Source organism: Nelusetta ayraudi, unplaced genomic scaffold, assembly GCF_046127955.1.
Source record: "Nelusetta ayraudi isolate G7.1 ecotype Tasmania unplaced genomic scaffold, CSIRO-AGI_Nayr_v1 ptg000090l, whole genome shotgun sequence".
NCBI classification, from domain to species: Eukaryota; Metazoa; Chordata; class Actinopteri; order Tetraodontiformes; family Monacanthidae; genus Nelusetta; species Nelusetta ayraudi.
The window spans coordinates 3,256,646-3,283,876 of record NW_027466140.1 but is presented as its reverse complement, the minus strand read 5'-3'; the positions used below and the strand labels follow the sequence as shown (position 1 = coordinate 3,283,876).

The 27,231-nt window shown below is 47.2% G+C and overlaps 2 protein-coding genes across 2 annotated transcripts; one reads left to right on the top strand and one right to left on the bottom strand.

The window, feature by feature from the left end:
- Positions 1-25,932, top strand: mrpl11 (mitochondrial ribosomal protein L11). The gene is made up of 5 exons (XM_076046615.1): positions 1-175; positions 19,842-19,937; positions 23,679-23,772; positions 24,094-24,253; positions 25,716-25,932. Exons 1-5 carry the CDS (start codon positions 53-55, stop codon positions 25,828-25,830), a joined length of 588 nt encoding a protein of 195 aa, XP_075902730.1. The 5' UTR covers positions 1-52; the 3' UTR covers positions 25,831-25,932.
- tmem265 (transmembrane protein 265) lies at positions 9,520-15,407 on the bottom strand. Its single transcript, XM_076046668.1, has 2 exons — positions 13,853-15,407; positions 9,520-11,032 (listed from the first exon to the last, which is right to left on the bottom strand). The coding sequence occupies exon 2, from the start codon at positions 11,028-11,030 to the stop codon at positions 9,948-9,950; it is 1,083 nt and encodes a 360-aa protein (XP_075902783.1). The 5' UTR covers positions 11,031-11,032; positions 13,853-15,407; the 3' UTR covers positions 9,520-9,947.
- Positions 25,933-27,231: the final 1,299 nt, after the last annotated feature.

Here is a 27,231-nt window from a genome sequence, read left to right as displayed (position 1 = left end):
TCAGTGGATGGATTCTCGCTTGACTCGGAGCCACAGTTGAAGATTCCCCGAGATGTCCAAGATCTCCAAAGCAGCCAAAGCTGTGAAGAAGCTTGATTTGGCCAATGTGATCCGGGCCACCGTGAGGTCGGGACAAGCGGCCCCCGGCCCTCCCCTCGGCCCCGTCCTGGGACAGGTAATTTACCGCTGATTCCTTTTCTTGTTCCATCTGCTCGCTCCGAGTAATCAGGACGATTACGTTAATTGCGGGAGCGGTGCTTCGTTTTATTAACTGACCTTCTGCACGCTGCTCTCATTAAGTGCCAGCAAACCTCGTCCCTCCTTTCTCCCCCATTTTCTTTTTGCCAATCAACTCTCATCTCTTGCCTCAGTCGTCTTATTGTGCCTCTCCTCCTCCTCCTCCTCAGCCGCTCCCTCCCTCCCTCGGACTCATTCATATTCCTATTCTTATTCTAGTCGAACAGCTCCTTTGTGCAGGTGGCTTCCTGACTCAAGCTCCGTCTGGGAATATTTTCTTTGCAGTATCTCACCCAGTGACACTAAAACATCCACCCACCCCAAGCGCTCCTCGCGCATTACCCTCTCTCCTCCTTCTCTGCCCCCAGATGAAGTGGGATAAAACCAGAGAATAGCTTCTCTCAAATTATTTTGTGTTAAACTCCTGCCTGTATTGCGCTGCTTCGGAGGAACGGCAAAGGTCTTTGCGTATTTGTTTATTTATTTATTTATTTATTTATTTATTTCAGTGGTGCACCACTTCAGCATTTCTGATTTCTTTCCAACTACAGAAAGTTTTGTACTTGCCAGCACATAAATAAATAAATCGGTAGGGCAGTACACCAAGATATTAAGCAGATACGAAAACCGAAGCGGCGTGCATTCTTTTTTTTTTTTTACAAGTTAAATCACAAAAGTGCATCGTTTTTAAGTCTTTCTGGTTAAATTTATGTAAAGACCTGCCATAAAGTCACAATCTGTTCTCTGTTTAATGGCCATTCAGCCGTCTGATTGTGCTTTCACTATGGAGGAGACACTCTGCGCTCTCCATACATACAAATGAGCTTAATGGACAGTGCTCATCAGCCTCGGATGCTGTCGAGCGCTTGTAAACCAGATAAATTTTCGCACAGTTCTTCCGTCCTCGTGGGTTGATGGCGAGACTCGTGGAGGAAAATGGAAAAGTGAAGCAAATTGGCTGAAAAAAGGACCCACATTATTTATATTATAGGGGAGGAAAAGGGCAAGTGTCAGAAAAAAAAAAAATCACATTTCTCTTTTTTGACATCAGCAGTAATGGTGGCAGTATATCATAGATCCATTCTGAACGATGTCGGCAGCTGCACAACGTGAACACTAACGGTGTTTACGGTCGCCAGTTATTGTAAACACGTTAACATAATGTGATTTTTTTTTTTCCCACAATTTATCTTGTCACATTCATGACTCGCACGCACCGCGTGTGAAGTGGTCCGATGTTTACAGTAATTAATTTACTGATGAGCATGTTGATTAGTCAGCTTTTGATTTTGTCCAGACCCAAAATGTTAATCACACAGTCCCAGCCTCCAGAGAGCCGCCTTCAAAAACCCCTTGTTGAAAAGCAGATAAAGCTCAAACGCCACTTATCACATTTTTAGAAGCTGGAACCAAACTGTTATTCATTAATTAACGATGCCGTTTCATTTTCATTTCCAGCCGTTATAAAATGAACTCACTAACTGGCTCTTTCACAAAAACCCTGTGGTTTGGAACAGCTATTTTTTATTTTCTTTGTATTTTTTTTTTTTTTTTGCATCCATGGAACTTCCTTCTGTCCAGTTCTGACATCAGTCTCTCTGTTTTCAAACGCTATCAAAATCTTGAGATTCACTTCAGAGCCTTTTAGCCTTTTAACTGACGCTGAGAAATTGACTTTGATAGGCTCGATTTTTTTTTTTTATTTTATTTTTTTCCGCCCCCGCCACTGTGTCAGGCAGCTGATTGAAACAAAAAAATAAAAAAAAAATCTCTATAAACTCCTGGAATTTTTCTCCTTCCCCATCAGTGATCAGAAGATAGACACAGTTATTGACTGGCTGGTGGACACCATGAGGGACCAGGCGGCAGCAGAGTCTGACGCTCTTCTCTCTTGTTATTGCCGAGACCAAAGCTATTGATCAGGTGGCCAATAATTCTCTAATGTTTATTTAAATATTAATTATGCCAAAAAAGGCAACTGGGAACAAATTCACCTCATCCCTTATAAGGTTTAGGAAGTATCGTTGGCGGGCTTCAGTCAGAGTCTCTGCCTTGATGTTTGACTGTAACTTTCATGAATATGGAGGTGATTCATACATTTTGGCAACATCCAGACATTTTTTCCTTTTTGCTGCTACAAAGAGGAGGGCGCGCACTGTAATCTCAGCCCATCCTTAAAATACACTATCCTTGGCAGAGGCTTCTCCCCCCTGCCAAGAGTTGAAAAGCTATGAAGCATGTTTTTAAAGCGCTCTTTCCCGTTCGCCACCTTTGTGGGTAATTGATTTTAAGAAACTCTGCTCGGTTTTAAAGCGCTGCTTAATCGCGCCGCCCCTCCAGCTTCACTCAGGGAAGCTTGTTCCGTCGCTCGGCTAAAAATGTCGCTTCAGTTTGACGCTTATCTAAATGTGATTACTGTAGCAAACTAATATGGCAGAGTTTGGTGTATATTATGTGCGTGTGTGTGTTTCTTGAGGAAACCAACAACATTTCTGACATGATTTCAACCACTGAACCGGTGTAAAATACTTTGGATCTGCTTTTCATTTCCATCTGTTGAAGTGCCTGTAGAGGAGCTCTTTGAAAAGGAGAGGCAAACATTAGAGGAACCTTCTGTAGGCCACATTTACGCAAACCCAGCTCATTACTACTCCAAATGATATGCACAACATGAACCCGTTTTCCGTGCCTCCCTGCCCAGGGAGAGTAATTTGTTGGTCGTGACACTAACTGATGCAGTGACCTGTTGGAATCCAAATAAATACCCGTGTGTGTGTGTGTGTGTGTGTGTGTGTGTGTGTGTGTGTGTGTGTGTGTGTGTGTGTGTGTGTGTGTGTGTGTGTGTGTGTGTGTGTGTGTGTGTGTGTGCGTGCAGACAAATACACTTTGATCCAAACACAATGGCTGCAACCTCTCCAGCTGCAACTTTGTGTACATTTGTACACAGGTCACATCACACAACTGTGAGCTGATGAATGGTGCGGCAGGGAATCTCCCTCTGTTCCTGTGTTTTATATCATTGAAAGCACTTTTTGGCAAGCTGGATCGTCGTCGTCGTCGTCGTTGTTGTTGTTTTTTTTAACTCCCTGACTACTTTTTCTTTTTCAAACCTGCTCTGCCCTTGACTACTGCTGACTACTGGCGATGAGCTGTTCTTTATTCAATATGTCAGAAAAGGTTTCTCCCTGTTTGTCTGCGGTGAGTTTAAGGACTGGAGGAACCTCAGAGCGATGTTTTATCTGCCAGCTAATTAACTGATCAGCAGTACTGTTTTCTCAGACGAATGAGTAAAAGATGAAAAAGATAGGAGTAAGGAATTAATGTGTGGTATGTGCTGTGTCGGAGGGCTTGTGACAAAACCGTGGGCAAATTTTGAAACGATTTGACACAGGCACTACTCCCAGTGACAGCTTCCAATAGCAGACATAGTTTGGAACAATCCTCTCCAACGCATAGTATTTTCTGAGGCCTGTCACTGTGACACAAGTACCAATCTGCCGGCATCAGTGGATGCCTGAGATATTTTTAGGGGTCCTTTTAGCGAACGGCTCACTTTCCGTTCCACGGAGAAGAAGAGTGAGGTGTGACAGCTTCTATAGTGGTAGGCTCTTTTCTTTAACGGCTTTAGCGGGTTTGTCAGTTTTGTCTTCAGTTCCTCGTCTTTCTTTGTTTGCCTCATTTTTACCTCCAGCAGCACATTCGCCATTCAGATATTCTGTTCGAGACACAGACGTGTTAAATTATGTATAAAAGACTCCCATTAAATCAGCAGTACGTGATTAGTATTAATGGATCCCTTTCATAGAACTGAACGTGCCCGTTACTTCTTGTTTTTGGTTTCATGACTCCTCTGAGGGGTTGTTAATGGTCCTGAAATTTTAACAATTCATTTAAATATCTTAGCAGTGCAATGTGGGGAAAATGAATATCTCTGTTTTGATTTGATTTTCTTTGCTGTATTTAGTTTTGTTAATTGCACATGAATACTTTGCTCTACCAATTAAATCACTTTCATTTGATCTATTATTTATGTTCAGTTAACATATCAGAAAATAGCCACCACCACGAAGTAGCCACAATGCATTTCCCAGAGAGTGTTGGGGTCGTTGGAGTCTTTTTCAAAAGGACTGGTTCAGTTTTCGGGCGGCTGTATTTCATCCTCCTTTCTTTTGCTTTTCATTTTAAAAGAATGACACCGGCGTACATTCCTCAGACAGAAAAACACAGCCTCTCCCCAAAGCTGTGTCATTATTTTAACTGAAGTAAAAGATCTGAGCACAACGTCCTCTGCTGGACTGGAGAGTTGTCACTCACTGGAAGGGTTGAAAATTACTTTCCAGCCTCTGCACCTGCAGGAGTTTTCATCAGTTCCTTCTTGCAGGGACAAACTGTCTTGATTGAATAAATAATCTTTCCTGTCACATTTATAATGACTCTATTTCAGAATTGAGAACTTTTCAGGCTTTATCTTTTATTCATTTTGAGCTTCATGTGAAGCGTTGTTGCATCATGTGACTGGACCCCTCATCGGTGACTACATATATTATATCAGTTTTTACAGGCACTGATGGAAACTCTGACTACACTGGCTTTTAAGATTCACTGAGCTGTTTTCTTTTAATTTGAAAAGGAAAGAAGCTTAAATTCTTCAAATCCCAGTGGAGCTGCTGTGCTGCCTGTCAACTGAACACCCTGGGAATTTAAACCAGAAGCTCTCAGCTTGAAGGAAAAGTAAAGAAAAATGAACTAAGCAATCATTAAATCAAAGAATGCATTTTCCGTTAAAGACATTGACTCAGTGAATCAGTTGAGATTTCACACATTTACTGCGCACCTGTGTGATGATTGAGGCCCTGCTGATTATGTTATAATCCACGGAGCCTTTTGTGAAGGAAAAGATTCCAGCCATTGGAACTGGGGCTGCAATGATTATGTCAACAGCATAAAGTCGTCGACGCTGACATTTCAGCGTTGAGCCGTCGCGTTATTGTTATTCTAAGTTGCTCCATTATTAAAACCGCACTCCGGTTTCTAAATGCTCATTGATACCTGCAGTGCAGTACTGAGCGCTGAGGGTGGTGTCGTTCGTTGTTTAGATCCTGCAAAAGACAGAGGAGAAGAAGAACGGCTTCTTCACTGAAAAGGCTAGAAAACTCCGACCCAAAGTTTCTAAACTTTAGGATTATTTCAGAGAAAATGAAGCAACAGAACACATTAGGTGCAAACTCCGCGAAGCTCACCTAGCGTTCCAGAGTCGATGTGTCATCATGCACCGTTGTTCACAAAAAAAAGTCCAGGGCGGATATTTTTTTGACGTGACATGCTTATTTGTTGATTAATCATCAGCCTATTATAACACGTTTTTTCGCACGTCGGAAAATCATGGAACAAGCGTGATTAGTGAACGATAGTTCGTACTTTATGACAGCAATTAGTAAATTACAGACCCGTTTGTTAATTAATATACCTATGATATTTTACGTTGAGAGACAGAACTATAGTATGTCACAGACAACGCTTTGTGTGTCATTATTTTTTATATAATTGTTTAAAAAGGTATGCTTTCAGAGTGCAACAGTATAAAACAGGTGTGAAGATTTAAGAAAGCTAGGTTAAACAGAAGTCCAAAATAGGTTGGTGAAAATAAAGAAGATAATCACGGCTAATTGAGTAACTGAAAAATAATGGATAGATCAGTCGACAACAAAAGTAATTGCTAATTGGAACCCGATTCCTGCCTAGTAGTACCACATTTAAAGAAACAGCAGATGGAAACATACCATGTCTCCATACTGCAGGACACTTGCCTGTCAAATTTGTCCCCAAATGCGATATTGGCACCATATCTTTTAGCCAAAATAGCTCATTCTGCACGATCATGTGGCAAATTAGTTTACATGTTGATGGAAGTGAAGCTTGTGTGAATTCACTAATGGTCAGGAGGCTGCTGTGGATATTCTCTGACCATTTTTTTTCTAGCCAAGTTTGGAGTAAAGAGGGGCAAGATGGCATGGCATTTTAATTTCGAGTGAGCGATTCCTTTCCTATCGTCTTCATGTCATATTTCAGCTGTAAACTTGGGCATCAGCGAGCTGACCGGCGCTGCTGTTTCAGCCTCGGGTCATCCTGACATCTGAGCCCTGCGCCGGCGCACGTTTGTCTCCGCTGTTGCACCGAAAATATCATTTGGTGCTTCGCATCATTTCTTTCTTCACGGAACATACTTTGAAGTCCCCCCCCCACCCGCCTCCTCCCCAACAAAAAATGAAACCTTGGGGGCCCACCGGCGTGTACCGTGATGAATGATTTGGACGTCTGTCGGTTAAATGTGGCTCTCTGCCATACGAGGTGGGTGTAAGCTGGAGGCATATTGTAGCTGCTGCCGCATCAGGGGTAATGAGGTGAGATGGCTTGTGAGCAAGTGCTCAACCAAGCGAAACAAAGCCATACGTTTGTTTAAAGGTTGCCTCTTTTGGGCTGGATTTTGGGGGGTGGGTGGGATGTCATTTTTTGTCGAAGCGGACATGTTGCATGCATTTGTCTCTCCCGGCTCCTCTGCCCCTCGTGAAGCAAACAGTAAATAAATAGCAGATGGCGGCAGCAGCAGCTCCAGGCAGTGGCCTTGGCCCTTTAATCTTAGCCAACCTCTTCCCCCCCTGCATCCCCCCCACCTTTGACTAACCACCCTTGACAGGGGAAGTGCGGATAGGTAGGCCGGCTGTCGGCTGCGGGGCAAATTTAAACAAACGAGAGAAATAAAAGAAGGAGCAGCGAGACAAAAGGGAAAACTGACAGCTTTGGTACAGGAGAGTAATTACAGGCGGGAGGGAAATTAGCACGCGGCGAATGGAGGGGGAAGAAGCGAGTGCAGCGGAGGGGAAATAAGGGGGCGGCTCAGCCACTGTTCCTTCAGAGGCAGGTTGTGAGAGTCGGCGGGAGCTGAGGAAAAACGCTGCGTGCTGTATGTAGAACTTCCAGGTCCAGCAGATCTCAGGGAGAACGTCGTTTGCAGGGCCAACTCCCCGCACCGGTGCTGCTTTTGTTAACAAAGAAATACATAGGGCTAGCCAGCAAGTACACCCATGTTTTAAAATGTAGACCGAGCACCAAGGAGGAGATGAAAGAGGCCAGTTGGAGACTGACTACTACTCCAGTTTATCCCTCTGTGCTTTTTTTTTCCTCCCCCCACAAGTCTCTCTGAGCCAGACACAAATCCAGTGCTGAAACATTGACCGCAATTCTTTCTTTCTGTGCCTAAGTGTGTACATTAGTCTCAATACATCCTGCTGGATGCAGACTCTAAATCAAGTATAGAGGAGGCAGAACGGAGAAGCGCTTGCACTTTGACAGATCGTCTGCCCACAATTAGGTAGACAGGTGTGTTCTGAAGCTAAAGAGACCATTTTCTCCGGGAAGATACATAACACACTTATGACAACCCCTGACGTGGCCCCCCGCCATCCCAGCGTTACAGGCAGGCAACGTGACAGCACACCCAAGGATCATTGTGAAAAGGATCCAAGCTGTTGGAACCGTCGGCGTAATTGTGATAAATGACAGCCCTTTGAAAAAGGTGCCACTCAATGAAGCAACGAACACGCTTTATCTTGGTTCAATAAGAAAAAAAGGGAGGGGCAGCCTCAATATGATTTTCCCATTTCAATAAAAACATTTCAGAAACGCGCAATTATTTTTCCCCACAGAGACGTCGTTGATGTCCCTTAATATAATTTGGAAGTAAAGATCCTGTAAAGTCCCTTGATACTTTTGGCCTTGAGTCAATTGGACCAGCTTGGTATGTTGGAGTAGGGGGGGGACAGGCTGCCAATAACTCCAGCACAACAGCCAGTCAAGTGTCAGCGGAATGCGAATATGAAAAGACTTTTTTTTATTTCCCACTGTGCCCTTAAGGTGTAGCTGACAGCAGGCGTGCACCAAGTTCGCAGTATACGCATGGTTAATTTGTCCCAAGTCCCACATGGTTGCATGCAGTGCACGCGCTCTCACAATAACCGAGAGGCTTGTAACTTTATGAGGAAACAAGGCACTTGACCGTACGCTATACTCTCCCTAACTGCTGCTCTAAACTCATTATCCAACAGTGGCCAGAGCACAAGCAGCCACATCTCAGGGAAAAAAAAAGTTGCTCGGAAGATTAATCTATAATTTATAAGTTTCTTTCATCTTAGGTATAAAAAAGGATTTGGGGATTAGACAGCCTCAACACTTGTTTTTTCCCTTTCACGTCCTTAAATTGACTTAGAGAGTTTTGAGGGGGGGAAACAGCCGACGGAAAGGCGGCAGAAACATGAATTCTGAATGTGTTCCTGAAATTGTAAAGGGATTACAGACATTGGTATTCTGCCTTTGTAAACAATATACTAAAATGGACCTGTTCTGTTTCTTGTGTGGCAACAGGATTAAGAGGTTTGGTGAAAAAAAACCTACTTGCACGCCATTGGTAGCTAAAAGCGGCTCGAGGTTTTGCACATTTTGCGGAGCTAAAATCTCCAGCAAGGGGCCAAAGTAGTCCAAGGCTCTAAAAAGGCCTAAAATTAACTCCTAGTTAGTGCTCAAATTCTGCATTTTTTATAGGCGAGACAAGTATCACATTTTTGGCAGGGACAGTTGAGCGTGCAGCCCATGAGTCTGCAGGTTTCATCTGCAACCACAAAATATCCAGAGCGAGCGCTCCTACTGATTAATATTTCCTGCCAGACATCCAAGTAATATCAGCCTGTGTTTCCCCTTGGTTTGAATGAAAAATGGCAACACTTTTGGGGCTTGCGATAATATATCAAAGATATGTGATATGAGGAGAAAACATGACTGTACATATTGTGATTTTTATGATATTCTTCTCCCCTCAAATACTTTTCTGTTTATGAGAGGCTTTACGTCTTATAAACTCCTGGCAGCAATTTAAGAAGAAGTATGCAAGCAGCGGTTGTGATTTAAAGAGCTAAATGGGTTTGGTTTGGACAATAAAATGCAGGAGCTTTAAGTGGTGGGCGGCTGGTAAATCTTCTCTCTGTGGTTTTGATGGGGGGAAAATAAATAATCTCCCCGCTATATTAAACTTTTGCTCTCTGACAGTTCACTATTAAACTTTGAAAAGAATCTGCTCTAAAGGTCAAGGTTCTGTGTTGTTGTGACTTCCAAAGAAATTAGTTTTGATCTATTTTTCCTTCAGACCATAAGCACTTGAGCTGAGAATATGAAAGGAAACCACAAATCACAGGGACATCACTGCAAAGAAAAAAAAAACATTAGTGGTTGTAGTAGGAAAACATTAAAACACATTTAATACAAAAGAACCCTTAAACCACAAAGTCAAGTGTTTGACTGCAACAAAATCATCACATTTCAGGCAGTTGTGCTCTGAGTAAAGAAGAGGATAACCATTACTTGACCGAAACACACATTTTCTTGAACTGTTTTTCTTACGGTTTGATAAAAAAGTCTTCACAGTGCTCAGTGGAGGAAACACACTCCCACAAATCACAGTAATGCAGTTTTTCTTGGCACAAGAGAATGTGCGGAAATTCTAGCCTGCCAAATGGGTCTCCACATTATACCCGTCTTCTTTGTACTGAATTTCAATATAAAGTACAAGATTGGATGTGATGCTGGCAAGTTGGCTCAGTCGGACCTACGTTTGGGCGTCTTTGTACATGCTCTTGTGCACTGCCCGCGTGCTCGGTGCCTCCCTAAAGTTCCTGGGAGATGAAGGAGGGCCCTAAGGGGGTCTCAGTAGGCTCCAGGCTGACGTGCGAGAGCGAGTGGCTTTGAGGCCGAGACACGGTGTGGTAATGAGAGGGAGGAGCCTTCCCCTGAGCCTGACACTCTGCCTGGCCCGAGCTCTGGCTCGGCAGCGTCGAGTCCACCGTCTCAACTCCGGCAGCCGCTCCTGCCGCCACGGCGCCTTGCTCCTGCTTGTGCCTCTCCCAGGCCGAGTTGAGCTTCACGCCCAGAGCCAGCAGGTTCTTCCCCAGGAAGACGGTGGACACGCGGGAGTCCCGGTACCACAGCATGCCTGTGCCTCTCAAGGCCAGCGTGAAGATGTTGATGGTGACCAAGCTGAGCCACGGGTACAAGGCCTCCTTGCGAGCTCCCCTCTGTCCTGGGAGGCCGGTGGAGCCGAGCTCCGTGAGGGCCACACACGGCAGCAGCAGCAGGAGAGCGTAGCAGTAGAAGAAGACCAGGCCCTCGGCCCAGATGGGCAGCTGCTGCTGCTGCTGCTGCTGCTGCTCGATAAGCCCTGCCGCTCCGCCCGCGCCGCCTCCTTGTGCTTCCCACAATCCTGCTTGGAGGTCCAGCACGTCCAGCAGGTCCACCACCACCCACAGCAGCCGACCCCTCACCTCCTGCTTCCTGCGCTGCGGGGTCATGTGGTCGGCCCCGGTCAGGATGAGGAAGAGCGAGGGCAGGCAGATGGAGAGCAGCAGCGTCAGCGTCTTTCTGGCGAGCGGGTCGGGCGGCCGGCGCTCCTGCCTGTAGTTGTGGCACACGAAGAAGAGCTTGAGCTGGAGCAGCGACAGGAAGAGGAACCAGAGAGCGTTGGCGAAGCCGCGCCGCGGCGAGCGCGCCTCCGACACCACGCCGGCCGACACGAAGCGCAGCGCGAGCAGGAAGCCAACATCACCTAGCAACACGGCCGCGTACTGCCACACGCTGGGTCCTGGGGGACCCCGTGCTCCCAGCATGCTCTGCTCCAGCAGGTAGAGGTCCACCACCGCCATCGTGCTCACCGTGACCAGGGTTGATACGCACACCTGGGGCGTGGGCACCATGCCTGAAGGGGATAAAAAGACACAGAGCAAGAGTTGAAATCTGGCGCTCCCATCTGCCTCTCCCAGTAAAGCCGAAGCGTTTGGACACGGATGTGTTTGTGTTCCTCTAAAATCGAGTTCAAACCAAATGTGAGATATTTTTGTGCCCGTTGCTATGGTTGAAGACTTTGGCCGTTTGGAGGGCAACGAGCGTCCTTGATCTTTTGGCCAGAGCTGCATCTACCTTTGGCGGCTCACGTTGGGAAGCTTGTTAAATGTTTTCTGCTCATTTTGCAGTGCCGCTCTTTGAACTGTGTAGGCTCCGTGCCACACAAAGGCCTATGGAGGGGCAAGTTCCTGGCTCTCGCTGTTTTTTTTTATTTCCTTTTTGTTGTCACATCTACTTCTTCTTTTTGTACTTCGGCCTATTTATTATTAATCAGTTTAACGTTAGTGTTCACACGCAGCGAGATGCCCTGTCACAGCCTTTTTCTTTTCCTCCTCGTTGTGTCTTGTGTGTTCTCTCACACTGTGCCGCACTCTTTAATAATTGCAAAATTCCCCTCCCCTCATTTCAGATGAATATTGATAACTTGCGATTTGTCTAGAGATGGGTTTTTTGACTCTCGCCTTGGTTTTCATCTGGGTGCATACATGCAGGTAATGTTAATACAGCTGCACATTAAAGTTGATTATTCCTGCGACTCACGCTCATATCTCTGCTGCAGATGGTCCAGAGAACTCTTGCTATTGGCAGCAGCTTGAGGAACGATGGTTGACATTACCGTGCAATCGAGCCAGTATCTCTCTCCATCATGTTTAGCTGTAGCGTTTGGACTGGTCTGTTGTCGGCTCAGCACCGCTCAGGGGTGTCAACACTGCTGCCGGATCAATGACATCATAATATAAAATCATTACCGCCTCAGATGTGTTGTAATGGCCACAGTTGAGCGTGATCGAGCGAGAGATTGTCGGCGCGATTGTGGCCTCTGCGATGTCTGTCGGTGCAATGTGCGTATTGATATCCCTCCGTGATGGAAAACTCCTCATAAACTCCCTTACTGTAAGACTAACAGGGGCGCTGCCATTTCCTCTGCGCCGGTCTGAATCATTGAAAAGCACCGAGGAGCTCCACAGGGTACAAACGAGGGGGTCTAAGACTGCATTACCGTATGTGGGGGAGCGGAATGCGCATATGACTGGGTGTGAAAGATTTATAAAGGCCGTCTACACGCCCAATAAAGTGTTACCGCCTGATAATAATGGTTCAAAAATAAGCCGAGGGGGAGAGACGTGGCCGAGAAGTGACGGAGGGTGAGAGACTCGGATGCAGATACAAAGTGACTCCCACCCACTTGCGTGAAAGACGCGCAATTCCGCGAGGCCAGCTTGGCCTGGATGAATCTCAATGTATTCATCACCGGGGGTATTGCAATATCCCAGACATTACGGGGCTTGTTTTGAAACCGATGAATCAAAGAGACGGAGAAAGAAGCGATCTCGGCTGATTAATCCGCCGGCGGCCATGGTGGGAGGAGAAGTGTGGAACACGCCACCCTAATATATCTCATCTCGGTGTCCTCACACACTCCAACTCGATTAGAATTTAACTTGAAATTAAATAGGATTTCGCTCCAGAGATTGAAAGACTGTTTCAAGATAAATTGTTTGTGTGTGTGTGTGTGTGTGTGTGTGTGTGTGTGTGTGTGTGTGTGTGTGTGTGTGTGTGTGTGTGTGTGTGTGTGTGTGTGTGTGTGTGTGTGTGTGTGTGTGTGTGTGTGTGTGTGTGGCACCGAGCGGCTTCTGCAGAGGATGAACTTTCCCGCTGCTATCTCGAGGTCGCGCCTTTTCGCTCCCCTCACCTGCGCTTCAAGTTTTGGCCCCAGGAAATCTGCCTGTCACTTTGTGTTGGTGTTTTTGACTCGCCGTCCACCGCGCTGTAATTCATTCTGTCCGCCGTGAAAGCCCCATGTGTCCACCCAGCTTATCAATAATGGCCAAAATTAATCATCCCGTCGCCGGCAAAGTGACACGGCTGTCGACGAGGTGAAGTAGCCTATTTCACCGTGAGCATGAGTAATGGCGTTTAAGAGCGCGGGAGAAAGACGGGTTCATTTCCCAGCCATCAAGCACTCCTTCTGGAAATGTGAAGCCCCGTGTGTTTCCGTCCGTCCCCCCCCCCCCACTACACACGACTCTTTCTCCAACTGCACTTAGCCGTCCAATAAAACCTCTCTGAAATGAAATTCCCGACCCACACGATTGCATTTTCCAGGCGCACAGAAAAACCAACAACGGGCAAAATTTCATTTGTACCGATTTGCGCTTTTTATCTCCGCGGCCTCGCGGAGCCTCAAATATTAAACAAATCAAAGATGAGAGACCCTCGCAAGTTACCATGGGTGGTGGTGGTGGTGGCGATGGTGTCGCACCAAGGAGGGGGATCAGAACCACATCTGTGCAACTCCTGTGCAGTGACATTAATGAATAAGCAGCCAGGCTTTGTGCAGCCTTTGATAAATCCACTGTCGAATAAATCCCCCCCCCCTTTGCTTTAAGCCACACGACTGGAACATCTGTTGAATTGTCAGGTAATAGGACTAAGAGCCCCCCCCCCCCCCTTGTGTTTGCTGCTCTTTTCTCCCTTTCGCTCTCAATAAATCGGTGGGAATGTGCTGGCCCGGCATGCAGGCGCTGTTGTCCGACGACTTGCACCCTGTGGTAATTGAAGTCTCGCCGTCGATGGCCCTTCTCTGCTGCAACACCTGTTTCATAACTGCCCTATTAACGGCAGGTACATTGGAAATATGCGCGGCCGGTAATAAAGTGAAGCTTCTATTTACCCGAACCATGCGTCTGGCACTTTGGCTCAATTCTTCCTTTTCTTTGCTTTGCTTTTCTTCGCAGCAAAGTGGCGTTTCCTTCTCCGCCACGTCGGCCGCGATAAAAAGTCTCTTTTGCGGTCGGCGAGCCGGGCGCAGTGATTTTAAAAGGGGGAAAAAAGATAAAAGTCCTCCGGTCCGAATGTGTGCACACAGTCAGGCTGCAGAACAGGGCTCGCACCGAGGCTCCGGAGGGGGGAAAGTCATCGCCACAGCCTTCTCCCCTCAGAGGATCCGAGTTTTAGCACGCAGCTCCACATACGGTCCCTTCTTGCAGATGCGCCGCGTGCGATAATCTCCCTCACACAGCTGCGCGCTTTTGTTGCAGTGGCACGATTCCCCCCCCCTCTTTCTTTCTTCCCTTCTTTCTTGTTGCCGTCGGATTGTGGGTCTGTCACCTCCCGCAGTGTCGGCGGCGGCTCCCGCTGCTGTCAGCTTGGACCGAGAGTGAGGATGGAGAGATCCGTGCAGGAGGTGGTTGGGAGGGGGTCCGCTCGTTTCGGCTGGTGGGGTTGGGGGGGGGGGGGGGGGGGGGGTCGTTCCCCAAAGTGGAGGCGGCGAGCATCGGCGTCAAGACCGTCGGAGAGCGGAGAGCGCAGCCCGGAGAAGGTTGAGCAGCAGCGGCAGCGGCAGCAGCGGTGGCGGTGGTGCCGCACGGAAGTGGGGGAAGAAGGACGGAGGAGGGGGGAAGTCACTCACGCCTTCCGAGTTTGGCTGTGTGGCGTTAATTTGTACGCATGTTACGTGCGCCAGCCCAGACCTCCCACTCTCCCCACTGCCTCCTCCCTCCATCCCTCTCTCTCTCTCTCTCCCTCTCCCTCCCTCACCCTTCCACCATCAGCTGCTGAAGTTGGAGCTGGAAGACGCCGTTGATCGCCACGGAGCACCCAGACAGACCGCTTTCAGCCGCGCACTCGTCGCCCGGCGTTAATTACGGCGATGCCCTCTTGCAGCAGATTAGCGTTGTTTTTTCGGGGGCCCCAACCGACGCCGTTATTTACCCTCCGTCGCCTGGAATAAGGACGGAGGAAGTGGAGCGAGCGGCGCTCGAAGCCTTGTTAGACACATTTAGGGAGCTCAGAAGGCAGATGTTACAACTTTAATTAGTCCTCCGTCTGTCTACTTACTGTCTTAGTCACACAAGAAGAGGCGTTCTCTCTCTTCTAGATTAACTCATTACAGGCGGTTTACGGCATACGTAAACAGAGGGATTGGGAGTTTCTGAGGCAGATCTGCTCCAAAATAAATCTTTCGGAAGCAGTTTTTTTTGACAAAAGAATAAAAGTAGTGGCTGACTGGCTGATTTCCCTGTTTGGGAATTTAATTTTGGTGCCTCCAGCAAGTGCAGATGTGGTTTCTGGAATGGAACGTGCCCAGCGTCACCTTGGGCCCCATGAGGATCTGCTCCGTCAGGTGTGTCTGAAGGCATTCCAGTGTGATCTCAGTCCTCCCACTGCCTCCCTCACTGTGTTAATTTCAGCCAGGGAGGTTTAATCAGACTGGCGAGTTCGGCTACGGAAAGCCATCCTTCTTGTCTGATTCCGCTCTGCACTCGGCTGCCTTTCAAGAGAAGAAGGGAGACCCCCCACCCCCCACCCATTTCGGTATTTCAGTATTTTCACCCTTTTTGTCTCCGCTGCCTCCCGTTTTCTCTTGTTCTCTCCCCCTCTGTCCTGCAGCTGCTGAGCCCCTGTGTTTTTTTCCTTTTTTTTTTATTTTTTTTATTTTGTGACTCCCCGTGGGTGTGGCTGAAGGTCATTCTGCAACACTGGCTCACTTTCAGCGCACAGGGAGCAGGCGAGGCGGGAGGGGGAAGAGATACAAGGAAGAGGATTGAGAGCAGCAGCGGAGGGTGAAGGGGGCAGCCGGGCAGACAGGCTGTCGACAGGACCTCGCAGTCATCGCTTTCTGCTTCAGACATGATCGAGAAAGTTCGAAAAAGCGTGCACTGACTGGTGGGGGGGGGGGGGTGTTAGGGAGCGACCTAGCACTGCCACAAGGCACCAGCGATGCGGAGCCTTGAAAAATGCTCACAATCCCGCAGCAGCAGCAGTGCGAGAATTTTTGCTCTGGTTGCCACGGACCAACTGCAGCTTCGTTAAAACGCCCCCCCGTGTCCTTCTTCTGCTCTCCCGCACTTCCACTACCCCCACCGACCACCACCACCGCCACCGCCACCACTTGTCAGACGATCTTTGTGTCTGTTGAGCCGTCCCCTACGCGGGAGCCTCAGCCGGCCGCCGTTTTCACGTCCCATGTTTTTTTCCTGCTGCAGCCGTCACACGTGATCGATCATGTGGAGGGGCAGAAAGAGGGGAAAAAAAAAGAAGCCAAACACTGTCAAGACTGCGAGGGGGGGAAACCTAATGAACTCGAAAATGGGATGTTTTGTCCAGATGCAATCCATTTTGTTCCACCTTCGCCTGCCTGCTCGCTTACACTGTGCGTACACCCCTCCACCAACCCCATCCGCACCCCCACACCCCAGTCAGAAAAATTCCTCTGCTGGCACCAGGTATCCAAAAGTAAAGGCGTCTATTTTAAGCAAAGTTCCTGTTGGTGACAACACCGCAGAGAAGAAGTGCAAAGAATTTAATCTATTTCCGTGCTGTTTGCTGGCTCACCCGCCACCGTTTGGGAGCCAAGATGTAACCAGCTCCCTTTCACCTCCAACTCTCGCCTCCTGCCGCCGCCGCCTCTATCGGTCGTGGAACCCAATCACGGTTATGACACGGCGGCGGCAGAAGCCTGAATGTCATAAACTGCCAACAGCAGGCTAGATAAAATGGAAGCGGTAATGAACGGCCGAGGAGATTAATCGGCAGCCTCTCTCCGCTCCGACGCCTCGGCGTCGTTCCTCAGCCTCGGGCCGGTCCGGGTCAGCGGCTCGGTGTGCCAGAGGCCAATTCATCCCACCTCCCAGCCCAAGGTCTCCTCCGTGTGCATGTTTGCCGCTTGCTTCCCTTGACCTACTCCATTTCTCCCGCGCCTTCGTCTCCGCCCCGTCCTCCCAGTGCTCCCTTCCTCCTTCCCCACCTCCCCACCGCTCCTCCTCCTCTGCCTCCTCCTACTCCTCCTCCTCCTCTCTTTGGAATGCGAAAACACCTGCGACCGCATACAGTGAACACTTCCTCACTGTCAGCACTCTGGGCCAGCTTAGTATTCACACACATCCACCCTTGAGCTGATGGTCTTGTCAGATTGAAACGAAGCTGAGGTATTCATACATAAACATCGAAAACGAACACACATCGAAAACTAACACACACACACGCGCGCGCACACACACACCCATACTCATGAGGACCTCCTGCAGCCACAGCTTTGGCTCTTGGCTCGCAGTTCACCTTGGTGAGGCTCCCTCCCTTTGTTTAAATATCGACTGCAATGGCTGGTCACATTCTGACAACTTTAATACTGCTCAGCTGTCTCTCTCCTTCACTTTACTGTCTCTCCTCCCCTCCGTCCACACACACACACACACACACACACATCATCCCGCCACGCCAGTGCTACATCTTGTTAAAAAGAGTTAGTGAAGCTGAAAGGCCAATCACATTAACACAGAGGGAGTGTCAAGAAAGACTGCAGAGAATATGGTGGAAGGGTCAAATCAAACAGACACTCCTCGGATTTTAATTGCAAATGCCTAATTGCTCCCATAATTATGAGCAATAAGGCTCCGCGGCACTGCTGATCTCGAATGCATCATATAGCAATTACTCACCGCTGTCGCCACTGGGTTTTGACGGCGAGAAATATCTTGCTAGATTAGGGCTTAATCCCGGTGCCCAGGATCTCCGAGGTCCTTTGAAGATGCTCAGCTGAATGTCCTCATCCACGGCCGGGGCGGAAGGCCCCGCCTTGGGTGATGGGCTGCAGCCATTTTATACTGGAGAGCAGCGCACGGCTGTAATCAGTCATGGTGCAAGAGAGAGGATTTATCCAGCCGCTCGGACTCGAGGATGATTAGATGCTCAGATGCACTGAGCGGGTTGAGCGATTTGGCTGCCGCGGCCTGGATGTTACTCTTCCCGTCCTCTGATAAATGCCACAGGAAGTCTGCGGAGCCAAACCTTCAACCACTCCCAAACCACCGCAGTGGAACCTCTCCACGTTGAAGGACAGCTGTTGAGGCGAACAGTACGTTTAAACTTTCAATAATTACTGCGGTTTCCGTGCCTAACAGCCAGAGGCCAAAATAAAACTTCATTATAAGGAGCCGAGATTGCCTGGAAACGGCTTAATTTAACAAGCACTTCCTGTCTCTGGCGCACACTTGACAGCACAAGGATACCATCCACCGAGTGAGTCATGTCCATGTCGCCAGTCTTTACTCTTATTTGCCATTTTTTTTCCTGAGTGCGACTCTGGTCATAGCGAAGGCCAAGTGATGTGTTTGGCTGTGTCTTAAGAGCAGCCACTCTCCGTCAGCGTAATGCCTGCTAGTCCGTGCCGGCGCATATTTTAGAGGCATCGGGCATTATCTGCGGGACGGTCAGGGAGGTCCTTTCACAGCATTGTTTGCAATGAAAGGACCCTCCACGTCGGGGGGGAGAGATCATCCTCCAACACGGGAGGAGCAGTGGAAAGAGGACAGGAGCTGAATGCGCGAGGCGTCGTACCTGAGGGCTTCGCTTTGATTCGCAATCCTGCATCGCAGCCTTTATTCTAATCTATATTTAATTAGAATTTCCTTATCGCTCCCACTGCGCTTGTTTACCCTTGCTGTGTTGTTTTTTACGGGGCTGCGGGGGGGGGGCACGGTGGAAGGTAGCGATGTTGACATGGGATTACTATTAATAAGCGCAGGAGGGGAGGGAAGGTAGAGCTTAGTGAGGCCTCTGGGGAAGGCTGCCGCGTTTCATTCCATTAATTGGATATTGTAATTCAAAATAGCGCCCATCAGCTCAGAGACAACAATCCGCATCGACGACGACGGCGGCGGCGGCGGCGCGTTAAAATTTCAATCGTCCCCGTCGCCTCTTCCTCATCAGCGGGTCGCGTGGAAACGGCGCATTTTGAGTGATGAGAGTCGTTTGCTGCACAATGACGCCGTCGGGCGGCCGCACGCTGATCAGGTGGCTCATTAGCATTCATCGGGTCCTTTTTTCGGCGCGCGCGCAACTTTTTCTGCTCCGTTAAGTCCAAATGAATGCCTTCCCGCCGCGCTGTCATTGGGAAACAACTCAGGATGAGTGACTTTTCATGAGATTCCTTATTAGAATCAGCGAGCTCAGCTCCACCAAGGGGCAGCGAGCTGCATAAAAAAATGCCCTCTATTTTCCTCCCCTCATTTCTGGAATGAACATTTCAATCAGCCTGTTGCCTTTTTTTTTTATGTCGAGAAGGATGGCGGGCTAAGGTCAGTATAATTCCGGCAGTAATAACCAGATTTCTAGCCCCAGATTTGAGCCGGGGAGAGGGACGGTGCACAGAAGCGGCTCCGGCTGGCTGTTGACTTAACGTCACCCATCCATTTTGCTCTCGCTGCGCTCGGCCTCGCGGGGGGCTCATTCATCACTTGGTTTCTTTGGCTCTGAGCGCCAACATGCAGTCAGTCATCGCTCGAGTGACACACACAAACACAATAACAATCCGTCTGCAACAACAGCCAGCCAGACACACACACACACACACACACACACACACAAAATCACACGCATTTGTGCGTTTCAGTGTGAATGTAGCTCGTATACAGTGTGAAAAGAAAACCCCCGATGACAATATATTCGTCCCTTTGTGAAGTTTTGGTGATTGAGTGACGGCAGCGCGGCCATCTGCATTCTGCCGGCACAGCGTGACGCAGTGTGACATCTCCAGTGTTGCTCAAGCTCGGGCTTCTCATACATTTTAAAAGGATCATCCATCATTTTTCCCCGTCTTTATTTTTATGTGTGTGTGTGTGTGTGTGTGTGTGTGTGTGTGTGTGTGTTTATCTCCCACCCAGAGAGGAATCCCCATCGGCCAGTTCTGCAAGGACTTCAATGAGAGAACCAAAGACCTGAAGGAGGGAATCCCTCTCCCCATCAAGATCCATTTGAAGGTGGGTCCACCGTCGGCATCTCCCAGCCCGTCTCCGACCTCTTTAGAGGTGGCACGCCTTGCACTCCTGATTGTGGTAATTTTGCCAGCGATACAACTCTGCCAGAGCACTTCCATTATTCATACTGCTCCAGTAAAGCACGCCTCAGCCATTTGCATTTATTAATGAAGCAACTCCCAGAGGGACTGAGGGTGAAGGAGTGTTAAGTGCATTTAAGTGATTAGGAATTGTGCCAAAAATGTGTGAGTTGTTTTTGTTTTTTTAACATGTATTTGTTTGTTTGTTTTTTGTTTTCCCTTCTGCGTGTGTGTGTGTGTGTGTGTGTGTGTTCGTCTGGTGTTTTTTTCCGAATGTGACTGTTTTGTCCAGAGTTTTGTGATGTAGGGTGCACAAGAATTTAATCGATTGAATTAAATTAGTTTAGTAGTTAACATTTACACGGGTAGTTAATATCATTATAACAGTGTAGTGGCAGGAAAGAGCAATTCACCTGTAAGTACTGCGATGGTCATAATATACCTACAACAGTTACTTTTAAACAACTTTTTTTTTTTTTTGTTTAAATGTTAAAATGTGACCCATTAGAAGTCAACTTAAAGTCAGAGGATAAACGTTCAGGGTGTTTCTACTGTTCTCTAATGTAAAACTTTGTCACTTTGTCAACATTATTTAAGGGTTGAATAATCTGTTTCTTATTTATTTTCCATTGTGAAATTTAGGTTGTCAGGAAAAATTGCCTCTTATCAATGAATCGTTAAAGGATCGATAAGGTCAATCAACTGACGACTAATGAATTAATGGATAATTTGCATCCCTAGTCTGGAGCGAATGCAGATACTGTTGGGGAGGTGTTCAACAGATTACATAGGTATCTGCTCATTGCGCGCTCATGTTTATTCATCTCATGCTCATGTTTTATCCATGGTATAAAAGACTTGCGCCTGATGCTCGGTGAACAACTGTGTCAGACACGCACCGACCGCTCGTCTCACTTGCTTTTTCAACAGCCAGAGTTCAGAGCCTTTCCTTTCACTCACAATGCAAAGACACAAAAACACTACAGGACAGAACACAAGCATGGCCGTGCTGCTGCTGCTGCTGCTCATTGTCGCCATCTGTTGGCGGCAACCCTCACGCTCCGACTGCTTCCCGGTGCTGCTCTCACTTAATTCTGAATGTGAGCTCCCGATTTTCTGCCCCCCCCCTCGAGAGTCACATTTCTCATCTCGGCTCCTCTCCTCAGGCCTGTCAATAGTTTTGAGGTCTTTCGTCTCACTTTAGCGGAACGCTTTGGCATTCGGGGAATTCCACTCAATCGCTATCAGGCGGAGACCTCGATGGGTGGATGGATAGTTCCATCATGTCTCATTTAGCAGGTGATAGATGAAGATCAGGCCCAGGTTACCACCAGCTGGACATTACTTTGAACCTAAAGTTGTTTTTGCACATGCTTGGCTCTAAATGTCAAACTCTGGTGACCAGCGGGTGATTAATAGGATGATTTATCTGATTGGAAACTTTAATGAACCAAACTTCAATCACACCATCTCATTGCGTTCCACGTTACAGTACCGCATGATGTCCTACAATGACACAGGCGGGTTGCCAGGTAACAGGTGATGTCGGTGCATGAAGATACAAGTGGTGCGTTGATAATTCTTGGTTTCTAAAGCAGCAGGTTGACTTCTAAGGTCAGAAAGACGGCGCTGCTTTCATTCTCGGTTTCCTGTCCTTGCGCTGAGCTCTGCGCTGCGCCTTTCATCTGTCTCCCAGCATGAGAATACATAACACTGGAGTTTAACCTGCTTCTGAACAGCGTCTGTTCTTCTTTTCTTCAGTTTTTCTTTGGTGCGTGTCATCTTGTCTTTTCTTCGCCTGTCAAAAATCAAGGGCAGGTTTTTCTTTCGTTTTTTTCATCTAAGGCACACTCTTTTGTACCTAATAACTCTTCTGTACGTGAAGAAAAATTCTATCGCCTTTGTCGAAAGGTTGCCGCCGTTAGATAACACCCCTCATGACAAATCACCCGCTCTGCGCTATCTTCACACTTCAGCCAAAAGTTTATTGCACTATCTCTGCTTCTATTTAATTTTCTCTCCGACAGATAACAGATAATCTCGAGTGCGCTTGTTTCTTCAGACGGCCTATTGATTGGCAGCGCGTGTCAGATTTTAGTGAATAGGTCGTGCGGTAGGCTGCGGCGCAGTGAATCTGGAATTAAAGGGAAGGGGTCAGAGAGGCTCCGTGTGACAGAGGAGATTATTTTTATTTCTGCCCCGAGGCGAAGATGGAAAGAGTGAGCCAATGAGGCCGGGGAGCAGATGTGCAGTGACACATGTGAATATGCAGAGAGGTACAAAATGTTGAAAAACCCTCACGCACATCGACTCCACTACCTCTTCTCCTTTCTATCAGCGTTCATACTTTATACAAGAGGATTTTACAAACTCAGTCCCTGCTCTTCACTCTTACATCACTGTTTCATGAATACATAAATATATTTTCAGTCACAAAAAGCAGAAGTGCTCACATCTGTCAAGTTGGGTTTTGGCCCAAACATTCTCGTATTACAACAAACAGGGGAGGTGTAGCGGAAACATTTGGCAGAGGTTGTTTTATTCTAATCGTGTCTGTGAAATGAGAGCGGCCGAAGACGAGAAAAGAAAAATGTGGCCTCTGATTAGCACAAACCCAAAGACCTGATCCTCAAAACTGATAAAAATCATTCCTGTCAAAAGCACAGACTGCAAATGTGACGGCGCTGGAGAGCGCGGCGCTGTTCATTTGTATTCACCCCAGCTTCGCTAACCAGCTGCTGTTTTTCCTTTTAACTTGTTTCGATGCAATAAGACACTTTGACTTGGGCGTCTGCGGGAATGACTGTCCTTCTAGGCTCAGTGCAGCTTTTGATTATGCTGCAACACGGCCTCGTGGGCAAAAAGACACATCCAGTTGCTTTAATTAAAACCAAACACATGAATATGAGAGTTTACAGCAGCAAGGAGGTGTTTTTTTTTGTTTTGTTTTTCCCACACTGCCATTAATCTACTCGGTCCTTTTGGGGTAAATATTATTAAAGGTCGTATATTACAGTTTACCGTCCCCCCTGCAAAACACTTCAGCTTCAAAAACAAGGGGCTCCCAGAGGTTAAAGTGACATATTGGTGCCCTTTGTGACATCACAAAGTACTGGGTTCCACAATTGTTTTCTTACTGACTCATATTATTCTTAAGAAACATAGAACCTAAATTGAAGTTATTTCTTCTTTCTTGCCAGTCGGTGACAATGCCGTCAGCATTTTCATAATATATCATTGTCGAAACGTGTGTGTGTGTGTGTGTGTGTGTGTGTGTGTGTGTGTGTGTGTGTGTGTGTGTGTGTGTGTGTGTGTGTGTGTGTGTGTGTGTGTGTGTGTGTGTATTCATTTTAGCACTCCAGAATGAATGCTAAAAGGCTTTCCAACATCAGCTGGGGAAGCGTTTTCTTTGGCCACAGTTTTAATTTCTGCTGGGCATTAAAGTGATAAGCGTGCTTTTGTCTCCCTGAATCTGAAATCGATCTTTGATGAATTACTGTGATGAGCCACGCTAAATCCACCAGCCGTGCCAAGTCTGAACATTTCTCCCTGGGTGAGGCGGGGAAGCCCTTTGTGCTGCCTCTTCCCAGGCTGAGATTACACCCAGGGCTCGTGTTTTCATTGCCGGCCCTATTGATTTCATGTTTTCGTGTGCTCCCCGCAGCCGGACAGAACCTACGACCTGAAAATCGGGCAGCCCACAGTCGCCTACTTCCTCAAGCAGGCAGCTGGCATCGCCAAAGGGGCCGGAAAGACAGGTGAGATGTTCTGCTGCAGCGATGCGTCTGCTCTCGCTCCAGTTTCTATCCGGGCGAGCCCCTCCTGTAAAGGACACACATCTCTCCATGGTCGCAGTTTGAGCTCTGCTGTGATTGATGTTATATTCATGACGTGGGGGAACTGCAGCAGCAGGAAATGCTCTTTTCAGAGGAAAGAGAATTCAGAATTTCCACCTTTGGTGCTCTAAGTGATGTCCAGCCTCGTTTCAGCCTCTGATTCTCAATACACACCGAGCCTGTAAAGGACGGCCATGCCTTCCCTGCTTTGTCCTCATCCTCCCTCTCTTTTATGTGCAAAAGGCCACGAGACAGCAGGGATTGTGTCTGTAAGGGCCGTGTATGAGATTGCCCAGGTCAAAGCCCAGGACGAGTGCTTCAAAATGAGGAACACGCCGCTGGAAACGGTGGTCAAGAGCATCATCGGCTCGGCCCGGTCGCTGGGCATCAAGGTTGTCAACGAGTAAGTGCTTTTTCTGTCTGAGCTCACTTGACGTGAACCTGAGCGGTGTGCACGCCAGCAGGAGCTGCTTCTGTTGTTTATGGTTCTTCAAATGAATGCCCTTGATCCAAGCAGACTTTAAAGCTTAAACTGAAGAGCAGGGACGCGAACAGCAAGTGGATGATTATCCTGCTGTCACCTGCAGCTGCTACTGCTGCTTCTCTATACAGCCACTAGAGGTCAGCCTAGATGACAAAATAGCGAGTACAATAAAGGAAGACCTTGTGTGCCATGCAAGTCTATGGGGTCAAAAGTCAACTTTGTCCTAGAGACATGGGGCCACTTGCAGGTTCATTGGGATCCCTCAAGACACAGCCACGTCAAATTTGGGGCTTCTAGCCCATGAGGAACCCCGAAACCCTAACCCTAATTCCAGCAGTAACCCTAACCCTAACCCTAATTCCAGCCTTATCGCTAACCCTAATGCCATGCAAGTCTATGGGGTCAAAAGTCAACTTTGTCCTAGAGACATGGGGCCACTTGCAGGTTCATCGGGATCCCTCAAGACACAGCCATGTCAAATTTAGGGCTTCTAGCCCCAAATTTGGGGGTGGGGGGGCATGAAAAATGTTCTTCCAAGGTGGGACGTGACAGAGAAAGTTTGAGAACCACTGTCGTGGCGTGAGGATGTGATGAAAGACACTGTAACCTTTAAAAAGTGCTCAACTGTACAACAACTGCACAACTGATCAATCCTTTTGGTCATTTAGCTTTTAATGGCACTTTTCTATTGTAAACACATAAAGAATAAATTTAATAAGCAGAGTTAAGAAGGAATATAATAACGACAACGATAGTGTTAATAATAACTTGTTTGCCAACACATATAATAAGCCCAACTAATGAGCAAACTGTACGATAAACAAACACAATATGTTTAAATTAGCTTTTGAATATAATAAGCAACAAAATTTCAACAAAACAAAATACAATAAGCAAAAACAAAACTCACTGTCAATGGCACACACAGTGAAAACCACACACTTAAGTGTAAAAGAGGTGTTTTTTCTCATATGGATACATTCATACAGTGAGGAATAAAAACCCAGATAAATTGGGGTCTTTGAAATGCGGAATCATCATTGAAGCAGAGAATCTTTTATTTGACTTCTATCGGGCAAACGTATTTGTCCCCGGAGGATGAATGTGCAGTCGGCCAGATGAATAATATCTTGTTGCGGTTCAGATTTTAATTAGTCCGTCTAGAAATGAAGTCATGCACTGTGAGTCTGTGAATGGTGATAATCACAATGATGATGATGACGATACAGCCATTGGTCTGCCTTCTGAATGAGGGCAAAAATCCAATAAATGTTGTGTCAGAGTTGCTCCATAAGCAGCCATGATCAAACTTTTAACCGGATAATTAAAGGCGGGAAAATGTTTTGCCTTGGCCTGATACACAATGTTTGCGTCCGTCCAGTCTGTCGGCTGAGGAGTACAGAGTTTTCCTGGAGCAGCGGGAAGAGAAGCTGAAAGCTGACGCAGCAGCGGCCGCAGCGGCTGCAGCGGAGGCTCTGACGAGCAAGAAGAAATAAAGACCAGCAGCGTCCAGCGAGTGACCTCCTCATTCCTTCGAAGCCTCTTTGTATTGTCACTATATTAATGTGTGTGCAATCTTAATAAAGTGTTTTCATATACGACGTGTCTCCGTCTGCCTCTTTCCATTTACCCAGAAGATTTCATGCGTTTATTGTAGTTGCGCAATACAATAACAACCGCCATCGCCGCTGCATAGCGAGTATTGCAGAGAGATTTTAAAGACTGAAAATTCAAATTCAATGTCATTCCGTACACTGCACCCTTGACTAAATGAAGGAATAAACAAATAATGAATAAATAAACACCCTCAACTCCCTTCTTAACCTGCCAACATCCTCACTGCAAAAAAAAAACCAACAAACCTGTTTGTCACACTGAAGGAAAGCCACAGTTTGAGTGCTGAAACGTTCAGCGGTGGATCAAAAAGAGGGAATAAAAACCGTCTGTCTGGAGGCGGTCTTTTACTCCGACTCCATTTTGGTAACAACGCCCCCCCCCCCCCCCCCCCCCCGCACCCTTCTTTCAGATTGAGAAAATATTTATGACCCAGAGCGTCTCTCTGTGTCAGCTGAGCAAATGAAACTGTAATTTACTCTGTGGAAAGGATTTTCACATGCAGCTTCTTTGATGTCGTTATCTATTATTAAAAATTCTGCCAGCGCTTGGCTTTGTTTCAGCTCGTGCAGATGTTTCTGTGCACGTGCAACACACTCCTCATTAATTAACCTGTGATGTTATTGTGAATGGGGATGAGTGTCGCCCATTTGACCTCAACTGAATTGGACCACAAATATGAAGAACAATCAACATCCTGTTTTTCAAACTACACAAGTCATTTATCAAAACAAAAGTCCACTTTGTAAGTGTTAAATTAATAATTCAATATACAGAATCTATATTTATGGTTGTTAGGAGGAGCTTTAAGGTCCTCAGTTTGTGACATGAAATTGTGTGATGATGTAAGTGGCAATTATATTTATTTTGTATAATAATATTTTGTTTTATATATTTTAATGTGTATCCGTTCCAATACAGATGACTAAACCAGTATCAGTTTAATCTTATGCTGATTGTTACTGTGCTGTTGGACACTCCAGCGTGCACGCTGTCTAAATGCACCAGTTCCTCGTCATCAACGGTTTCTCTAACATGGCTGCTCCGCTCCTCCTCCTCCTCCTCCTCCTCCTTCTCTACCTCTCCGCTGCTGTTTGTCATCTTCACCAGAAGATAGCAGCAGACGGCCGTGCTGCACCTTCTTCACTGCTCCTCCTTGCGCTGCCTCACACACTCCGGCTCACACACACTGCAGCAGCAGCAGCCGTAAAAGATATTTTCTGCAGAAAATCATGCTGAACGTTTTATTTAAACACATATTTAATAAACGTTATTGCAGTAAA

What these genes read in the sequence shown, in the direction of transcription:
- tmem265 (XM_076046668.1), bottom strand. Translation starts at nt 11,030, where the DNA reads ATGGTGCCCACGCCCCAGGTGTGCGTATCAACCCTGGTCACGGTGAGC.
- mrpl11 (XM_076046615.1), top strand. Translation starts at nt 53, where the DNA reads ATGTCCAAGATCTCCAAAGCAGCCAAAGCTGTGAAGAAGCTTGATTTG. An exon ending in TCGGCCCCGTCCTGGGACAG is followed by an intron (nt 176 to 19,841) that starts GTAATTTACCGC and finishes TCTCCCACCCAG; the next exon opens with AGAGGAATCCCCATCGGCCA. An exon ending in CAAAGGGGCCGGAAAGACAG is followed by an intron (nt 23,773 to 24,093) that starts GTGAGATGTTCT and finishes TATGTGCAAAAG; the next exon opens with GCCACGAGACAGCAGGGATT.